Source organism: Zophobas morio, unplaced genomic scaffold (assembly GCF_036711695.1).
Source record: "Zophobas morio isolate AGI-343-1 ecotype UQ-CSIRO unplaced genomic scaffold, CSIRO_AGI_Zmor_V1 ptg000058l, whole genome shotgun sequence".
Classification (NCBI taxonomy): Eukaryota; Metazoa; Arthropoda; class Insecta; order Coleoptera; family Tenebrionidae; genus Zophobas; species Zophobas morio.
The window spans coordinates 5975368-5993030 of NW_026972163.1; the positions used below are offsets into that span (position 1 = coordinate 5975368).

Genomic DNA, 17663 nt, shown 5'->3' on the forward strand with positions numbered 1-17663 from the left:
ACAAAATACTCCAGCACCCAAATTTATAGCAATTAGTTTCTTTGTTGTGAGATTGCTAATTAATATACGAGATCAAACTATATTTTTTATGATCAATGTAATGTTGTCAGTGACCAAATACTTCGATATTGATTCAAAGAACAGGTATAGCAATCTTGTCAAATTATGTGGTTTCTTTTTAAACAAGGTAATTCTACTTTTTCTATATACCTTCTATGCCCGACTAGGCAACAAGATTGATTTAAAGCGTAACTCGTTCAAATAACAGGGAAACTAAATTGGTAATGTCGTTCGATAATATGTTTCATTTTGTCAACATTATTAGCAGAATGAACTATGTTGTAGGTAGTAATTTAATGTTATTATCCATGCCACCCAGTAGCGCACGATATCTCGAATGTAATTGATCAGACGTAGCTAACCATCTGCAAACAAAAAAAATGGTAACATTTTTCCGTCGTAAAATTAAGTAAATTTTTTTACAAAATTTATCAGTGCAGCACATTTTTTTGCTTGTGCTTTTTGTGTCTGTAATTAATCAATAGATACCTAAAAAAAGTTATATACAATTACTACATATTACTTAATGGGACTATAAAACACTATTTTTACATTATTTATGAAATACAAAATGTGATGAATACTCAACAAAAAATAAATTAAATTAAAAAAAATATTACTTCATCATCCACAGAGTACAAAAACAGAGTATATCTAAAAACACTGAAGTAATTCGCTACAAGATTAAACACGAAAAACTTCAAATAATTTCCAGCAATTAATGCAGATAAAATTTTGTATGGAACGCAATAAATGCATAATAAAATTAAGACATATCTGTTATCAATTAATTACATATTTTAATAGATGTAACTGTAGACACTTAGGGGGAGATTCTGGAAACTCCGATAAGTTGCAAATCGCTATCGAAACTGCAAATACAATGCAACAACAATACATGTTGCTATGGTTTTGAATTTGCAGACCCTTGCAAGGCCTTATCGAGTTTCGAGAATCTCCCCCTTAGTATTTTTTATTAATGTCAAATTTCTATGATAACTTCAAATTGATGCATACTACTATAAAATTAATTATTTATTAGTTATAACTAAAAATTAATAACTATTTATTAAAAAAAAATTACCTAGGCATATCAACACGTAGTATTCTATTCTATTCTATCCCAGAATTCGCGCCATTCCCGTGAATGACATGTTCCCTGTCCCGAACTCTGCCGTAATTCGCAAAAAGAATTGTCCAGGCTTTAACCGTGTGAGAACTGGAAGGCGATTAAGTTGACCAATAGAGAGGCTGCTTTTATATCCGAACGTTTCTATGTTCAAAGTTACCTATGCCAAGAACAAAAAATCGGGTAATACTAAAGTTGAATGATTTTTTTTCGAATCCCCCTCCGTCAACAAAAGGAAACAGAAGTGTGGTTACAAATTTAATCATTTTGACAATTGTTTGTCATAAACTGTCACGAAGTTCATCACTGACCTGAAGAGACGCTTCTGCGCCAAAGATGACTGATTAATGTACACAGAGACAGAGACGTTTACTTTAAGGCAAGTAGCATGGGACAGAAGTTATTTCTGCTGCCATTCTAGTTAAATTGTGTTTAACTGGGCTGTACATGTCATAAGAGAAGCTGTTTCATTTCATCGTAGGCAACTAATACATTTATTACTATTCTACATAGAGTAGCTACCGAAGAGCAGGTATTAGAAGTCATTTTCTTAGAGCCCCGTGAATAATCGTCGGTACCCAGACCAACAAGCGTTTCACCGATTGTTACATCGAGCAAGAGAAGATGGATCTTTTCAACCTAGTCGGAAAGGCCGTGCTGGGGCTCCACGGAATGTACGTGTGGGTGCTGAAGAGCAAGTGTTAGAAAACATGGAAGCGGATCCTAGGAGAAGTGTCCTCTATGTAGCGCAAATGAGTGGATGCTCAAGATCGACCACTCATCGTATCCTTCAAGAGAGAAGACTGCATCCTTACCATTACACGAGAGTGCAGCATCTGCGACCAACCGACTACCCGCGACGAGTACATTTTGCTCAATGGTTTTTGCGACAAAATGAACTAAATCCTGATTTTTCACGGCGCATTCTTTTCACCGACGAATGTTCATTTTCCCGAGAAGGAATGTTTAATGCACACAATTGGCACTTCTGGGCACACGAAAATCCACATCTCACTAGGGTGAGAGCGTATCAGGAGCGATTTACTATTAATCTATGGGCTGGAATCATTGGTACTACTGTGGTAAAAATTTTAATGCATCTGATAAAATCACTAAACTCCGTTCCTGTTTTTTAGGTGGGGCCGTTTGTGTTACCTGATCACCTTAATGGGGAGGCATATGCTAATTTTCTACGACTAGAGCTTCCGGCATTGTTGGAAGACGTTCCTTTGAATGTACGGCGGAATATGTGGTTTCAGCACAACGGCGCTCCTCCACATAATTCGATACTTGCACGGCGAACATTGAAAAGAGTCTATATATCTATGTTAAATAATATACAACACAACATAATGCGACGAGTTAGAACTGGCATTGAAGTTAATGGTGATCATTTTGAGCACATTGTTTAATAACGTTACAGTACAACGATTCCGGCCCACGGATTAATAGTATTGCTCTTGATATGCTCTCACGTTAGCTAAATGTGGATTTTCGTTTGCCCAGAAGTGCCAATTGTGCGCATTAAATATTCACATGCTGGTCAAGGAGCCGATGATTGGGGAAAAGACCTGTATATTCGCACACAGCAGTGGCTGCATAGCGTTTACATTCTCCATAAATTAACATCATTTCCAAATATTCTTTATACTAGTATGAATAAGACATCAGTGACTTAGTGGTATTGGTACTGATTTGTTTATAGTTTGTATTGTTCTTAAAAAAAAATGCAACTACACGATTTTTGTTATAATTTTTATTCGTATCTTTTCACTCTCTAGAAAGTACTCGCAACTTTAAAGAAACTGTCTTAAATCATCATGTGCAACATCAATATTATTCTTGAATAAGTCTCAGTTTTCAGTATCTCCCCCACATGATTGACACCACAGCAGATACCTATGATCTTAATACACCAGAGAACTGGAGTCTCGTCTCTTTTTTCGTTGCTTAGACTAGGTATCAGCAACAAAGCTGTTCAGTAAAAATTGATACTATTTATTGAAAATCATAAGCACCGATTAATCAAAAGCGATATTTATGTTTTAGTACACTAAATAACGTTCTTTGAATGGACATGTGGTACTCTTTTTTAGAAATAACGATAAACTTAATATCAGGGATATGATGCAGAGTAAATTCTGAAAATGTACTAATTTTCGTTAAAAATAACAACGCATTATTCACGGGGCTCTAAGAAAATGACTTCTAATACCTGCTCTTCGGTATCTACACTATGTAGAACAGTAATAAATGTATTATTTGTCTACGATGAAATGAAACAGCTTCTCTTATGACATGTACAGCCCAGTTAAACACAATTTAACTAGAATGGCAGCAGAAATAACTTCTGTCCCATGCTACTTGCCTCAAACTAAACCTTGACGTCTCTGTGTACATTAATCAGTCATCTTTGGCGTAGAAGCGTCTCTTCAGGTCAGTGATGAACTTCGTGACAGTTTATGACAAACAATTGTCAAAATGATTAAATTTATAACCACACTTCTGTTTCCTTTTGTTGACGGAGGGGGATTCGGAAAAAATTCATTCAACTTTAGTATTACCCGATTTTTTGTTCTTGGCATAGGTAACTTTGAACATAGAAACGTTCGGATATAAAAGCAGCCTCTCTATTGGTCAATTTAAGCGCCTTCCAGTTCTCACACGGTTAAAGCCTGGACAATTCTTTTTGCGAATTACGGCAGAGTTCGGGACAGGGAACATGTCATTCACGGGAATGGCGCGAATTCTGGGACACCCTGTATGTAGGTATATTTCCTATGCAACGGGCGCCACGATAACTTGGATTTTTCACTGAAAAGTCTTATTTTAAAAACGAAATTATAAAAAATTAGCCTTTTTTTATAAACTGGTCGGATTATTTTTTAAAAAAACATAAAACTAAATCGGTTATACAATGCTGAAAATCGACGTTTATGGGCAGATTTCAGTCGAAACTAAGTCGCTTGTTTAACCACAAAGAACATTTTTTTATTAAATAAATACACCGGCCAATTTGTTACATTATGTAAAAATGTACCTTAGTGAAATAAAATTAAATTCTAAATTTTAAACATAAGTACCAAATTATGGCCCAAGAAAAATAAAATGAATTAGACTTATAAAGTGGCGGTCCCAAGCGGAGAATCTTAGAAACCACACAGTGACGAAGAGGGGATGTCTCTTTCCTTCTCTCATTCGCAGACATAATGTCAGCTCGAACCTTCAGTTCGAATTAGTTCCTGGAAGGGATACTTCTTTTATGCGATTTATTACTCAGATTTTTTTCGAGATAAATGACACAATGACAAAATGCTGACAAAACTATTTCTTTTAATGAAAGCATTGGGTTGAAAAAAAATCTTTTAGTCAAAAAGGCTTAAGAAATTTATTTAACTTTTAACTATGGTTACTAATAAAATACGGAGTTATAGAGTTTATTGATCACGAATAGGCATATTCCGTGTCACTCGAGGTTCCAACTAATTCTGGAAAAAAGTATTTGTGATAAAAAGTACATAATTTTTTCAACATCTGTTCATTCCGAAACTGATCATTTCTTCTGATGTAGGCCACTTTTATAGGTATATTGTTACCAGTCCACACCCCAAATAAACATCCCTTCCTGTTGGTGATCTGCAGTTGACCTTGCACCTGATAATACCACATCTGTTTTACATTGACCGCTACATTTTTTATTTTTTTATTGTAAATCCAGAATTTAATTTTCTTATTCTGAATCGCTTCTTCAGGATGCATTCCACGGGGGGGAAACGGGCATTTTACCCCAACAATGAAATCGTCGTTTATTATTCCATCTGGCGTGCCACCCAAGAAATAATATTTCTCGTGAATAAATAGTCCACACTGTTGAATAATAACATTCTCCTGTTTGGATAATTGTTCAAGAGCTTTTTTTTTCATTATCCCGTCCGTGAACAATGGCTGCAGTATGCAGTTAATTGCTATATAGAAGCTTTTTTATCAAATTACAACTAGTGGTTTTCGCATTCGTCGAATATTTTCTTCTAAAATTTTTCGAAGTTTCAGAGAAAATTTCGCTTCACTAGTCAAGTTTTGCAATTTATTACAAAAATTACGTAAAAGATGATTACGGCACTGTACCTTTTCTACTGTTAAATTGTCATATGGTCTATTTTCTAGATTTTTTTTGTATGTGCTGCTATCACCATTAGCAATGAATTTTGAAAATTTCAATCCTAGTAGTTTCTCACTATTTTTAAAACCTTCCACAAAGATATCAGCGTTCAATCCATACTAGGGGACATCTGGCCTAGTATGGCAAATATCAGGGAGTTTCCACCCTCTGCATTACTCAAGTACATTCAAGCAGTTGGGTGGCTTGACGAGTAGAGGAGCGGGAAAACACCCTGATATGGACTTGGGGAAGGTACAATGGGCCCAAAGGCGAGGCCTAAGTGCCGGCTGGCTACGGTCAGCCCCCATAAATTAAGAATCCAGAATTAAGAATCCAGATATCAGCGTTCATACTCGCTGAACTACCTTCAAAATTTTTGGAACATTTATGCGAGGGAGGATTCTTGTCTTGGGTTTTTAACTTGGCACAAATAACGCAATATTTGTTTCTGACACCAATGTATAAAACTTCTCCGAACCGTTGTCTAATGATAGACGCTACTCCAGATAATGCTGAATAATTTTTTTTGTATGATCGCTCGGACCAGCATCCATCTGCCACTACAGTGATTAAAGGTATTCCACGTTCATCGACTTGATAATGTTCGATGGCGTACTTTGTTTCACGTTTGGCTGCCAATTCCATTTTTTCCAAGGCAGTGCTTTGCCAAGCATCACTTATAATTTGCATGGTAGAAGTATTTGAGTTTAAAAGGGATAGGCTAAACTCATTTTTGCACATATTGCATGTAAACCATAGTTTAGAAGACAAACCTCTTCTAATTTCTTGTTTTAGTGTGAGATTACGAAACGTGCACCCAAATTCTGAACCATGAGAGCTAGTTTTTTGCAACTCTTTAATAAAGTGAGCTATGTCGATTATTCGTCGTCCATCGATAGAATTTCCAGTAACCTAAATGATAAACTTGTCAAAAAAAAAATTGTTACTAATGTAATTAACATACATTTTTTATTTGTGGTAATTCTTCATTGTAGAAAACATCATTTTTAAAAATTTGGTCGCCATCAGGTGCGGAGTTATCATTGGAGGCGAAAGTACCTGTTGTCGAAAGATCGTTAACCGTTTTATTTTGCAGGGTTTTTGATTCAGAAAGAAAATCTTTAATTTCTCTATCTAAAATTTTAAAAACAAACGTAAACTTTATGGAATTTATAAATTTAAAATCAACTATTACTTTTAGATTGTGCTTATTACTGTTTGTGTTCGGAAATTTCGCCCCAGGCAAAGCCTTGAAGCTGTGCCTTGAAGTGACTTCTGAGAATTTATGGTTTACAGTATTTGGGATGCACGTCGACCGACCCTATTGCCGGGATTTTTTGGTTCACACATGCAGTCGTTAGACTGCTTCAAACTTTGGGCGCTCTCTAAGAGAAATTCTCACCCCGGTACAGACGACTATTTTCGTTTTGTAATAACCGCTGTAAAGTAAAAACCAGAGCCATAAATAATATCCCTTGTTTTTCAACAGTAGGTAATAGCAATCTGGACCTCAAATGGTTATTTATGTTTATACATCGAAAGAATGTCACGTAGAAGTTAGTTTGATTCGAAGGAGTTTGTTTTCTCAAAACAGGACTAAAATTATTAATTAAACGACAATCGAACAAAATTTTCTGAATATTATAATTATTATAATTGTTATTTTATCATTATTATATGAAGACATGCGTATTCTTCACATTTTTGAAAAAATGGGGTGACTCGTTCTTAATTTGACTAATAAAAAATTTCTGATGACGTCATCAACATGGATAACTCTAGTCACAGCATAAAAGAAAAGTAGTCACAGCGTTATACGATACCAATGCAAGAAAAAAAAGGAGAGGGCCAAGTTCGGCTTCGAACCACAATCGCAGTACCGCAGGTACTCTGCGATACACCTACTGCGCCACGGAGACGTTCAAATCGTTTCGGGAATGAAACGTTATTATATCTTGCAAATGTTTTTGCGAAAATTTGAACGTTACTACTACATATGTTACTATAAGTATATGAATATATTTTTGTGTAACATTCAAATAAATAATTCCATTCATTGGAATGACGTCATCAAATTGTTGGTGGGGATGAAGCCAAGTAAAAAGTCTCGAATTGTGATGAAATAAATAAATATTAATAAATAGCCACGTAATGTGATAATTCATCGACAGTTCATTGATGTGTCATTAATTACTGTGTTTTATCTATTTTGTTCTTGCAAAGTTAATCAATACGGCGGGTAATTTCAGGAACTTTTCCCAGACAATTCCAGGACCATCCACAATCGAAAGAGTTCTATAACACTTTGAAACAGGTTGTATTGTAAACAGATTCTGCAGGTGCCAACGGAATAATCCTGATACCAGTGTAGAAAAAATTAAAGCTGTTCGTGTGTTTCAACACCTAATCGAAATTAGTGTACTGATTGTAACTGTAAATAAAGCGCGCTTTAAAGTTTGTTTTAAACCCAAAAGCAGAATAATGAATTTAAACTAAATCGCCAAAATGTCAAATTAATTATTGATACATGTCATGGTTGTTATTATTTTATCACATTTCGTCAGTTCTTTTTTATTTTTCTTTCAGTACCATAAGGTGTTTTATTCTCTATAACTTTTGTGTTTAATGTGTTGATTTAAAATATTTAGGGGAGTCAATATTTTCTAATATTTGTTTTTACATGTAAAATCCCTATTTTCCACGTACGATGCAACAGCGGGTGTTTCATATCGAATTTACAATCGCGCTGCGCAGTGGCTGCGCCAGTGGAATGAGGGAAGTTTTGTGGAAATAATTTTCGACTAACTTTTTTGTATTAAAATGTTGAGTTTGAGTTACACTTCGTTTTAAACAAAGCTTCTTCATCTTTAAAAATGAAGGTAATATTTAGCAAAATGCAGAAATCAAATCAGACACTTATCTCGAGTAATGTTATGATAAGCTATCGAACCCAAACAGTGACCGAGCTGCAGATTTTTGATAAATTTGTTAAAATGGTTTTACTAATGACGCCAATTGAACCAATAAATTAAATCATTTACTAAGTAAATGGAAGATTCTTAGAAGTTGTTGAAACAATAGTATGCTATTTAAAAAAAGTTATATTTAAAAGATAACAATTATAGTGGGCTTAGAAAAGGTGTTGACGTGGTTCACTCGAATAATTTTTAAGAGTTTGAAATGCTTTGTGATGTGTCTATTCGAATCTATTATTTTTTTCGGTCACGATTTACCTTTGTATACAGAATTTAGATTTATACGTCTACCAAATTTCATTTGTTTAGTTCACCAATTAGCTACCAGAAGGAACTGACTTTTAAGAATCCCGTAATATTAGTAATGTCTAAAATATCTGCATATTTGTGCAGGCTGCAGTTGTAGCTGTAGTTAAAATTTTATTGCGGTGTCTGGTGGGTCTTCGACCATGGCATAAATCACTTCCTATTTTAGAAAAATGTTTCTTGACAGTGTTTAACAAATAGCAACAATTAATCTTATTCAGATTATGGTTTACATGCACCTTGGTTGTAGCATGTGTAATCAAACTGAGTAATAATAAATGAATGGCCATCAGATTTGCCGTAGTGGTACCATGAACATATTTCACACCCACGAGACACCACTACATATCGGTGATGACCCGCAAGCGCGTTAGATCTACAAACTAATGCATTAAATGACAATTATTTTTAAATTTTGTCGGCTAAAGTTGAGTTTTTCCTAAAATTTCTAAACCGCAGCAGGTAGAAAGATTTAGACGAAGAGTAGCATATGAGAAAGCCAGTTTTGAAAAAATACAAAAAGACACTATTGCTTTAACTTGAAATTATGGTTTAATTATTTCCACAAGTTACGCCATAAACAATATCCTAGAAATCAGCTAATTAGGTAACCAAATTACTAGTAAAAAAAGTGATTTTCGGCTCTTTCATAACATGTAGGCATTGAAAGAGCTACCAACAGTCATAAAAGAGCTACATCGACATTACAAGTATTTTAACGACAAATTAACAAAAAGATAAACACGGTTAAGTTTAAGAACGTTTATACAAATAAGATAGTAAGGGTAGAATCAAAGCTAACACAATTTAATTTTTATTAAACCTAAGAAGTTCTGGCATAGAACCTTACTGAGACGCTATTATTAACAAAATTTTATTTAATTATAATAAACTTTGGTTAAAATAGTCTTTTGTAATCAATTTTTAACGGTAAGCAAGTTAATTAACCATCTTTCCCTAAAAACTTAAAAAGCAATTTTGGCAAAAAATTGCATCAAGAAGAGCTGGCGCTTTCATAATACACAGCCTTGCTCTGTGTTTCAAAACATTTTGTGTTAGAAACTATAATCTCAAAAATCAAATTCAATAGAAGCATTGACTGTGAAATATTTACGTAATTAGAAGGAGAAATAAATCCATAAAACAATGTAGGTACCTAACAACTACTTTAACATAAACTTCTGATAAGATTGTTAAAAAGCAAATAATATTAAAATTTGTTTTCGATGAAATGTCAAATATTTGTGAATGATAAATATCTACTTAGGATTTCTATATAAAAATAAAAATTCGTAACAGATTCATTCAAAAACCATAAAATGGTCGCTCGTTCAAAACATAGCTCTTACATGCCACTCTTCCCTACTGCGTCATTAAATAATATATAATAGAAATAATTTATTGTTGACTAAAACAGGAAAGTCTGTTCTGATAAAAGCCATTCATTTATTATTAATAACTTTGGAATTTATAAACCGGATAATATTCGAATGCTTACGATTCTAAAAAAAAAAAGTAAATGTAATCATGGATAATGTTTTAAACATTTTCAACAATTTTAAAAATAACCTGGATACATTAAAGTTTGTCAATTATATTGATATTAAAGTTTTTTTTTCATTGGTAATAAATTTCATGCTTGTATGAAAATAATATTGAAACATAATGTTACGAAAGAAACCCATACGCCGCCCCGGTATGACGCCTATGGTTTCTAGTATGTACAAGAAGCAGTTTGAAGCAGCAGCGACAACAAATTCTTGGGAAGAAGAATAGAAGGCTACAGACTTGTTGATAGCTCTGCGAGATGCATAAAGAACCAATACTTTGGGGACTGTGTTCATTGGTGCGAATAAGGCCGCCAGTGAAGTGAAAATAAGAAGGTAGTGGTTCAACTATACCGGGGAAGATCTATGAAAATCCAGCAGCAATTACCATCGATACTGGCGCTGAGGTATCAATCGTACGTAGAGGACTCGTAAGAACTGAAGATGTAGAAACTATTCCCGGAACGATCAGATTGAAAACTGTAAGTGGAGAGTTGATGCCGATCATAGGCGAAGCATCGGTAGAAATCTGTATTGATCAGCTGAGAATAAGATATTGGGCTGTCGTGGCTAGCATGAAAGATGACTTCATCTTGGGAATGGTTTTGATTAGCCGCCATGAATTGACAATTGATCCAGTGAAGGAAGTCCTACGTCTTGGAACTGAAGAGTTCAAGCTGAATCAGCGAAGCCTGTAAAATTGATCACTTATCAGAACTGCAAGCACTGCGACGAGGTTGAGCAGCGCAAAACACCGTTCAATCGCAGGAAGAAAGCATTTGTAGAAGATGATGAATGGACTACAGCTCGGTTTAGAAAAGACCAGGAAGAAGACGTGGATATTGGGCCGCTCCTTAGATGGAAAGGAGATGGGATAAAACGGCCTGGCTGGTCGGAAATATTAGATGAGTCACCTTCTTTCAAGGCGTTATAGGCTCAATGGAAATCCTTGCAGGTCAAGAACGGATTGCTTAAGCGACCCTGGGAAAGTCCGGATGGAAGATATGTCACTATGCAGCTGGATTCCGGGCATTAGAACCAAGGAAATACTTCGAGAAATGCACAACGGAGGTTCTGGTGCTCATTCTGGAATAAACAAGACACTTTTTAAAGTTAAGGAGAAATGTTAATGGATCCGTTGTCGAGAAGACGTCGAAAACTGGTACAAGAAGTGTAGCACCTGGGCGGTGGCCAAACGCGCCCAGATTAAGGCGAGAAGGCCGATGCAATCACACAATGTCGGCCCGCCTTTTGGAAGAACTGCAGGAGAAGTAGCTGGTGCTCTCCCAGTAACCGAAGAAAGGAACAAGGACACGAAGAAGGTCAAAGGTTATCACGATGGCTTACAGGAGAAGCTGCAGAGCGTTTATGAAACCGTCTGCCATAAGATCCGAGTGGCGAGTGAAAACACGCTACGACCTTAAGCGTAACTCCGTAGGATTCCAGGAAACAGATTTAGCATGACTTCATAATCCCCGAAGAAGGAATGTTCGTTGCCCGAATTTGTTACCAGACTCGGCATGCCCATATACTGTCGTGATGAGAATCAATGATGTCGTTTACAGGATTCGATAAGGGCCGAAGACGAAAATAAAGATCGGGACGATCAGAACTAAGGAGGAGGCAATGTCACGAAAGAAACCCATCCGGTACGATCCCTATGGATTCTAGTATGTACGGCGATGATGGGTGACTCATCATCAGTGATGGCGGCCGAGCGGCGTTCGCTAAAGAAAAGCTTGGAAGCGGAAGTCGCGATGGATATTTCAGAAAGACCTCGATTGCGGAACTTCTAGAAGGGAAGTATGGGTTTAACTAGAGGCCACCTTCGAGTACAAGAGGATTCAGCCAGCGAGTCGAGTCCAGTAAATAAATTCAGTCAAGTTGCGGCGCAATTATTTTGAACATAATTGCTGTGTAATTAGTCGTGTAAATTTGACTTACTAAAAAATAAATTGTTGAGTTTACCAACGTTGATTTTAAGCATGGACCATCGTAACAATACACATGATACATTTGTTTTGAGTGTAGCACGTACCGTCCAGCGATAACTGTGGAAATGATTGTTGAAAAATATTTTGACGAATATTTTATGTGAAGTTGTCTTAATATTTAATAATTCATAAAATACGAAAATCTACGTTTGTCATTTCCGGACGTTCATAACAGGTGTTGTGTGGTACCACCCGGAGTTCTCGGCTGCTCGGCTCTCGTCGGGTGTTCGGTACCACCCCCAAAATTATTCATCACCGCCCTCCTGGACGAACGAGTGGCGGACGCAGAGTCACCAACAACCCGTCAACGGGCACGCGTCGCAAAAACACATAAATACTTTCATCATATAATATACAGGGTGTCTCAGAAATAAGTACATTAATTTTAATCGGTTATAGAGCTCACTGAACTCAACAACTTTTTTTAGTAGAGTTTTGTCAAAAACTTTTTAATTATGAAGTTAAAAATTGTTAAAGTTATATCCCAATTAAGGTTACCCGCTCATGGATCCTTAGTCACCCATGGACACTAATAATTATTATAATTAATAATGTATGGTCAAAAAACAGTTACTAGGATACGTATTTTCCTAATCGTGTCAATGTGACAAACATTTAGAGAGAAATTGAAAATCCTGCTCCCTAATGGCGTACGGAATTTCATCGGCCCAAATGTGGATGTTGAACACCTTCCCTCGTGTAACCGACCTCATCAGTTGATGGAATAAGAGATACAAAATTTGCTTGTTCGTTTATTTTTCTATTAACCCACTTACAAAAGTTTTGCCTACGTGGTAAATCTGTTAGTTTCAATAACTGAACTTTCTGGTCCTGAAAGGGGTACATTTGTTCTCTGAGTATCCTCCAAATACTACTTACTCTCCGATACATCACACTAGACAGTGATGCGTGCTAATGCCCGTTCGAGCTTCGACACTCTTCAAAACAGCCTCTTCAATATTAGCAATTCTATTACTACGTAACTTACCCCGATCCTGAGGTGCCGGTTTATAAGATCCGTACTCTCGAAAATGCTGCAACGTTCTTAAAACTGCGCACATTTGGCAGACGACGATTTGGGAGGTTTTCTGAAAAAATTCGTTGGGCGCGAGTGCCGTTTCCCCGAGCTTCACCGTACGTTAAAACGATATCGGTGCATTCCAGATTTGAAAACAAAGCCATTTCAACACATTTCGTCTATAAATTAGAAATCTGTGCCAAACAAACTTTAAAGAGACAACGTTTAATAAAAACATTGACATAAAAATGATTGTCAGTGTCAAAACGGTTGCTAGGGTACCTTCTTCATTGTTGTAGTGTTGTTATTATTTGAGTTATTATTTAAGGTGAACATAGACGGCTCGTGAATATATGGGTGGGAGAATTCGAAATTCGACTTGAGTTTTCGAAAAAATGCTAGATAAAAAAGTTGTTCCGTTTCACGAGTTCTGTTACTGGTTAAAATTAATGTACTTATTTCTGAGACACCCTGTATATATTGACATGTACATAATAATCAATAAATCGTTGTTAAAAGTGCACGTCGTTCCACAATTAATAATCACTACAGTTTCCACAGGTGTTCAGTTGAATGTCATCAAGTTTTTTTTCAAAAAAGAAAACGTAGCACAAAACGCATGTGTTTTATTGGTTTAAACTATTTTAAGTATTTTTTTTTAAGAAGAGGTGTTATTTCTCGATGCCAACAAACGCTGGCGCTGGGTGGAAATACTGCATGTATGTGCTCGGGGATCTCCTCTCTCACATTCTGCATGTGCTTTCGAAGGCCAGGTCGATGATGCCATAATTGCCATATGTGTTTTTTAAGGGGCTGTATCCGGTGAGCAGCCCAAGTACAATTTTGAGATCTTTTCTACAGAGTCTCAGTAACATTTCGTTGCGTTTCTTATCAGGTTTTTCGATAAACAGCCCTAAATGATCCAGGTTCAAGATGTGCCATACTTGAAGATGGCGTAATCTGTGCAATGTTTGAGTGTTTTTGTTTGAGGGCCTTTATGAATTAGTAGAACTTTTTTGCTAGAGTGTTTGCCTTTTCATTTCCTTTATGACCCATATGCCAGGTATCCAGCTGAGCATAACTTTTTTGTTATGCTCAGCTAAATCCTGTATTCGATTGTGACATTCCCAGAGAAGCTTCGATGTGAGCTTGCTACATTGCAAAGTCTCGAGTGAAGCCTAGCTCTCTGCAAAAATGCAGATTCGCTTTGCATAAAGAGCTCTCTTCAAACATTCTGTCAGAGAGTTAATCAAAGCAAAAATGTCTGCTTAAAAGACACTGATATACCTACCCAGTGATATCGACACTTGAGATCTGTCTTTATTGAGTATACACCGGAACCTTACTGGAAACCGCATTGCAGGTGATCCAGCTCCTTGGATTATGACTTGGGTATGTTACTTCCATTTTTATTGTTTTCGTATTTTTCAACTGACCAGAGAGATTCTCGGGACCCCGACCTAGCCGTCTTCATCACCGGCAGGGGAAGCAGAGACAGAGTAGTCGTCGGTGTGGTTCTCACTGCACCTGTTATCGTCAAGCAGGTCAGACGTTTTGTTCGGACTAAAAGAATTTTAGCTCAGACTTTCATTCGAGCAGTGGCGGCTCCTCAGTGGAGGCAGGGGAGCCTCCTCTATTTTTTGGAGCTGAGCTTCCTCTAATTTTTTTCGATGAAAGAATTTATATTTTTGTAGGCATTTGTTATTTTTCAGAATATTTTATTGGATTTCATTTACTTTCATTATATATCAGGTTAAAATGTCGAAAAAATTTATATTTGCGCCCTCACAATCATAATTCACACCACTCCGCGTTTGGTTTCAGCGGCAGAGGCTTGCTAGCCGCTAGCCTCCAAACGACGATGCATCTCAATAATGAGACGGTAACCTTGACGCATCGTCCGTCTGTATTGCATTGGCTAAAACGTTGATCGGACTGCCGCTCCAAGCCGCTAGCCTCCGGCTAGTTCATCTCTTTTCAGATCAAGTCGTACAGATAACTTTATCTCTTTCTTATTAGTTGGAGCAATCGGGTGTAAGTAGGAAAAACATTGAGGTGGTTTCGCGAGCTCCCTGTTCAGTGGTGGTGGTGCATTAATGGTATTGACAGTTACAATTAGAAACAAAACAGAGCATTTCATGAAAATAATTATAATAAAACTAAATAGTTAACCGCTTCGGTTTTAAGAAACAAATTATACTGTTGGAATTGTGTATTATTTATAAGGGATAAATCTTCCGTTTGGGGTAAAACAGGCTATAATAATTTACAAAATTTGTCACGAGCTATAGAAAGGCATGAAAAATCACAGGAACACATATTTTCTTCGATTAAATTAGAAATGCTTGGTAAGCAAAACACTAAACATTGCCAATAATTTAGATTCGGCTCATAAAAGGCAGAACTATTACGAGAAAGTTGGTGAAAATTTGGCAATTTTGAAAAGACTAATCGATGCAATATAATTTATCTGTCAACGCAAGAGTGTTCTTTTCGTGGGCATGACGAAAAAAATGATTCAGATAATAAAAGATATAAAAAATAGTGCTTTTCAAATTTGAGCCTCCTCTGAAGAAAACTTCACGAGCCGCCACTGCATTCGAGCACCATCAGATAACAGCACCGTAGGGGATCGTCGGTCTATCATACTGGTGTATATTCAATACATTACACAAAATGTGAAACCCCAATGTATTCCTACGTCTCTTCTGCAAAGGGCTGGCCTAATTTTTTGTGAGAAATTTGCTTTTTACAAGAATTGACACATCTTCGGTATATCATTGGACATATACAAGGTGATTACGAAATACATGCAAAAAAAATGGGGAATAGCTCACAATATGATTATGTCACTGGGTAAAATTCACGGTCCTAAGTGGTAGCAGTGTTTAGAAAAAAATATTTGAAATTAAATGTAAATTGTTATTATACGCGCCGCTGGTAATGTTTCGTGACCTACATAATTACTACAATGAATGGAACAGAGCGACTCGGATTAAGAACCAAAAAAGTAACTTTATCAAGCATTTTTTTAATCACAAATTGAAAAACACGGAAAGGGCCAGTCAGCATCGAACGGTCGGTGAAATCGGTTTATGGTGCAGTTTTCCCATGCAGATTGTGTCGATATGGTAATTGGTGTGCGCGAACATTTGCATCAGTGGTACAGCATCTCCGAGATCATGGTACCTTGAACCTCGAACTCACTATCGTGGCCGTGATAGGACAGAAAGAAGAAGTTGGATTTTCACAGCTTGTGGTGCATCCTACATTAAAAGAACACGGCCACATCCATACCATGTTGACAAAGTGCAGGGTTTGGAACCCACTGATTGTCCACGTTGTGTAACTCACTTTTTGTCGGATGAAACTCCACATGCTCGTCAACAAGGACGATTTCAAGAGACGGTTTTCGATAAATGTGTATCCGTTGGATGAAACAGTTAGTTTGTGGAAATCAACAGTGTCCAGAATTTATCGAAGAGCTTCAACAACAAGTGAAAGTGGCAGCCGCTACTGCGGTGTTTTTTTATCTATCAACAAACATCTTGCGACGCTCTAACGCCTGTATGGCTAGTCAAGGACAACATTTTCAACATTTCTTGTAAAAAGGTAGTAGCATTCTAAGTTGCTCTTATTTTTGTTTCAATAAACAATATAAAATTACCAAAAAATTTTCGCACTGACCTTGAATGATTATAAGCTGCAAAAAGTCGGTTTTACTTTTAATTGAAACTGAAAGTGTTTACGTCGTTTTTATTCGAACGTTTTTCCAACTCTGTTTACAAAGTGGTTCATGGGGGTTTTGCCCCATTCGATTTTTAATTTATTTTTTCTATATTTCGCCTCTACTAGGGTGGGGGATGCCGTGGTTAAAATTATTGCATATATTTCGTAGTCACCCTGTAGTTAGTTACTTCACTTAATTCATTTAATTGGCAAATCAAGTCATCCTCCTTCTCTAAGGACAACCTTGCGTAGCATTTATTTGTAACTCATTCAGGAAGTTTGCCACACATAAAGGTTTTGACGAATTTATTTTTGATGGCCGAGGACTATATTAGTACGCAATATGTTCCTGACAACATTCCTGATGCCGTACGTTTGAATATATTTTGCTGTGTTCGTCGGTCGCGTACGTAACTGTACAGGTACGTCGTCTAAATTTTTTACATTTGCCGTTTTGGTCAGTGTTGGACAGTATCTAGATACTTGTATCTAAAAAAAGTATCTAGATACATTTTTGGGTATCTAGTATCTGTATCTAGATACAAAATTAATGACATAAACATGTTTTCAGTTATTTTTTACTATTATTATTACATACATAGTGCAGACTGAGACTAATCTATTAGTCCGCAGAGTTAACATAATATTATTGGTCTTTTTAATAATAAAGAAAACAAAATTCAAAATTTAAGCCTACATAAAAATACAATGAAATTTAAAAGAAAGATAACTTTTGAAGCTAATAA

The 17663-nt window shown here is 36.3% G+C and overlaps 1 protein-coding gene across 1 annotated transcript; it reads left to right on the forward strand.

Annotated features, from left to right (window-relative positions):
* Nucleotides 1–1456: 1456 nt before the first annotated feature.
* LOC135143347 (uncharacterized) lies at nt 1457–2927 on the forward strand. The gene is made up of 2 exons (XM_064075203.1): nt 1457–2271; nt 2326–2927. The coding sequence occupies exons 1-2, from the start codon at nt 1900–1902 to the stop codon at nt 2599–2601; spliced, it is 648 nt and encodes a 215-aa protein (XP_063931273.1). The 5' UTR covers nt 1457–1899; the 3' UTR covers nt 2602–2927.
* Nucleotides 2928–17663: the final 14736 nt, after the last annotated feature.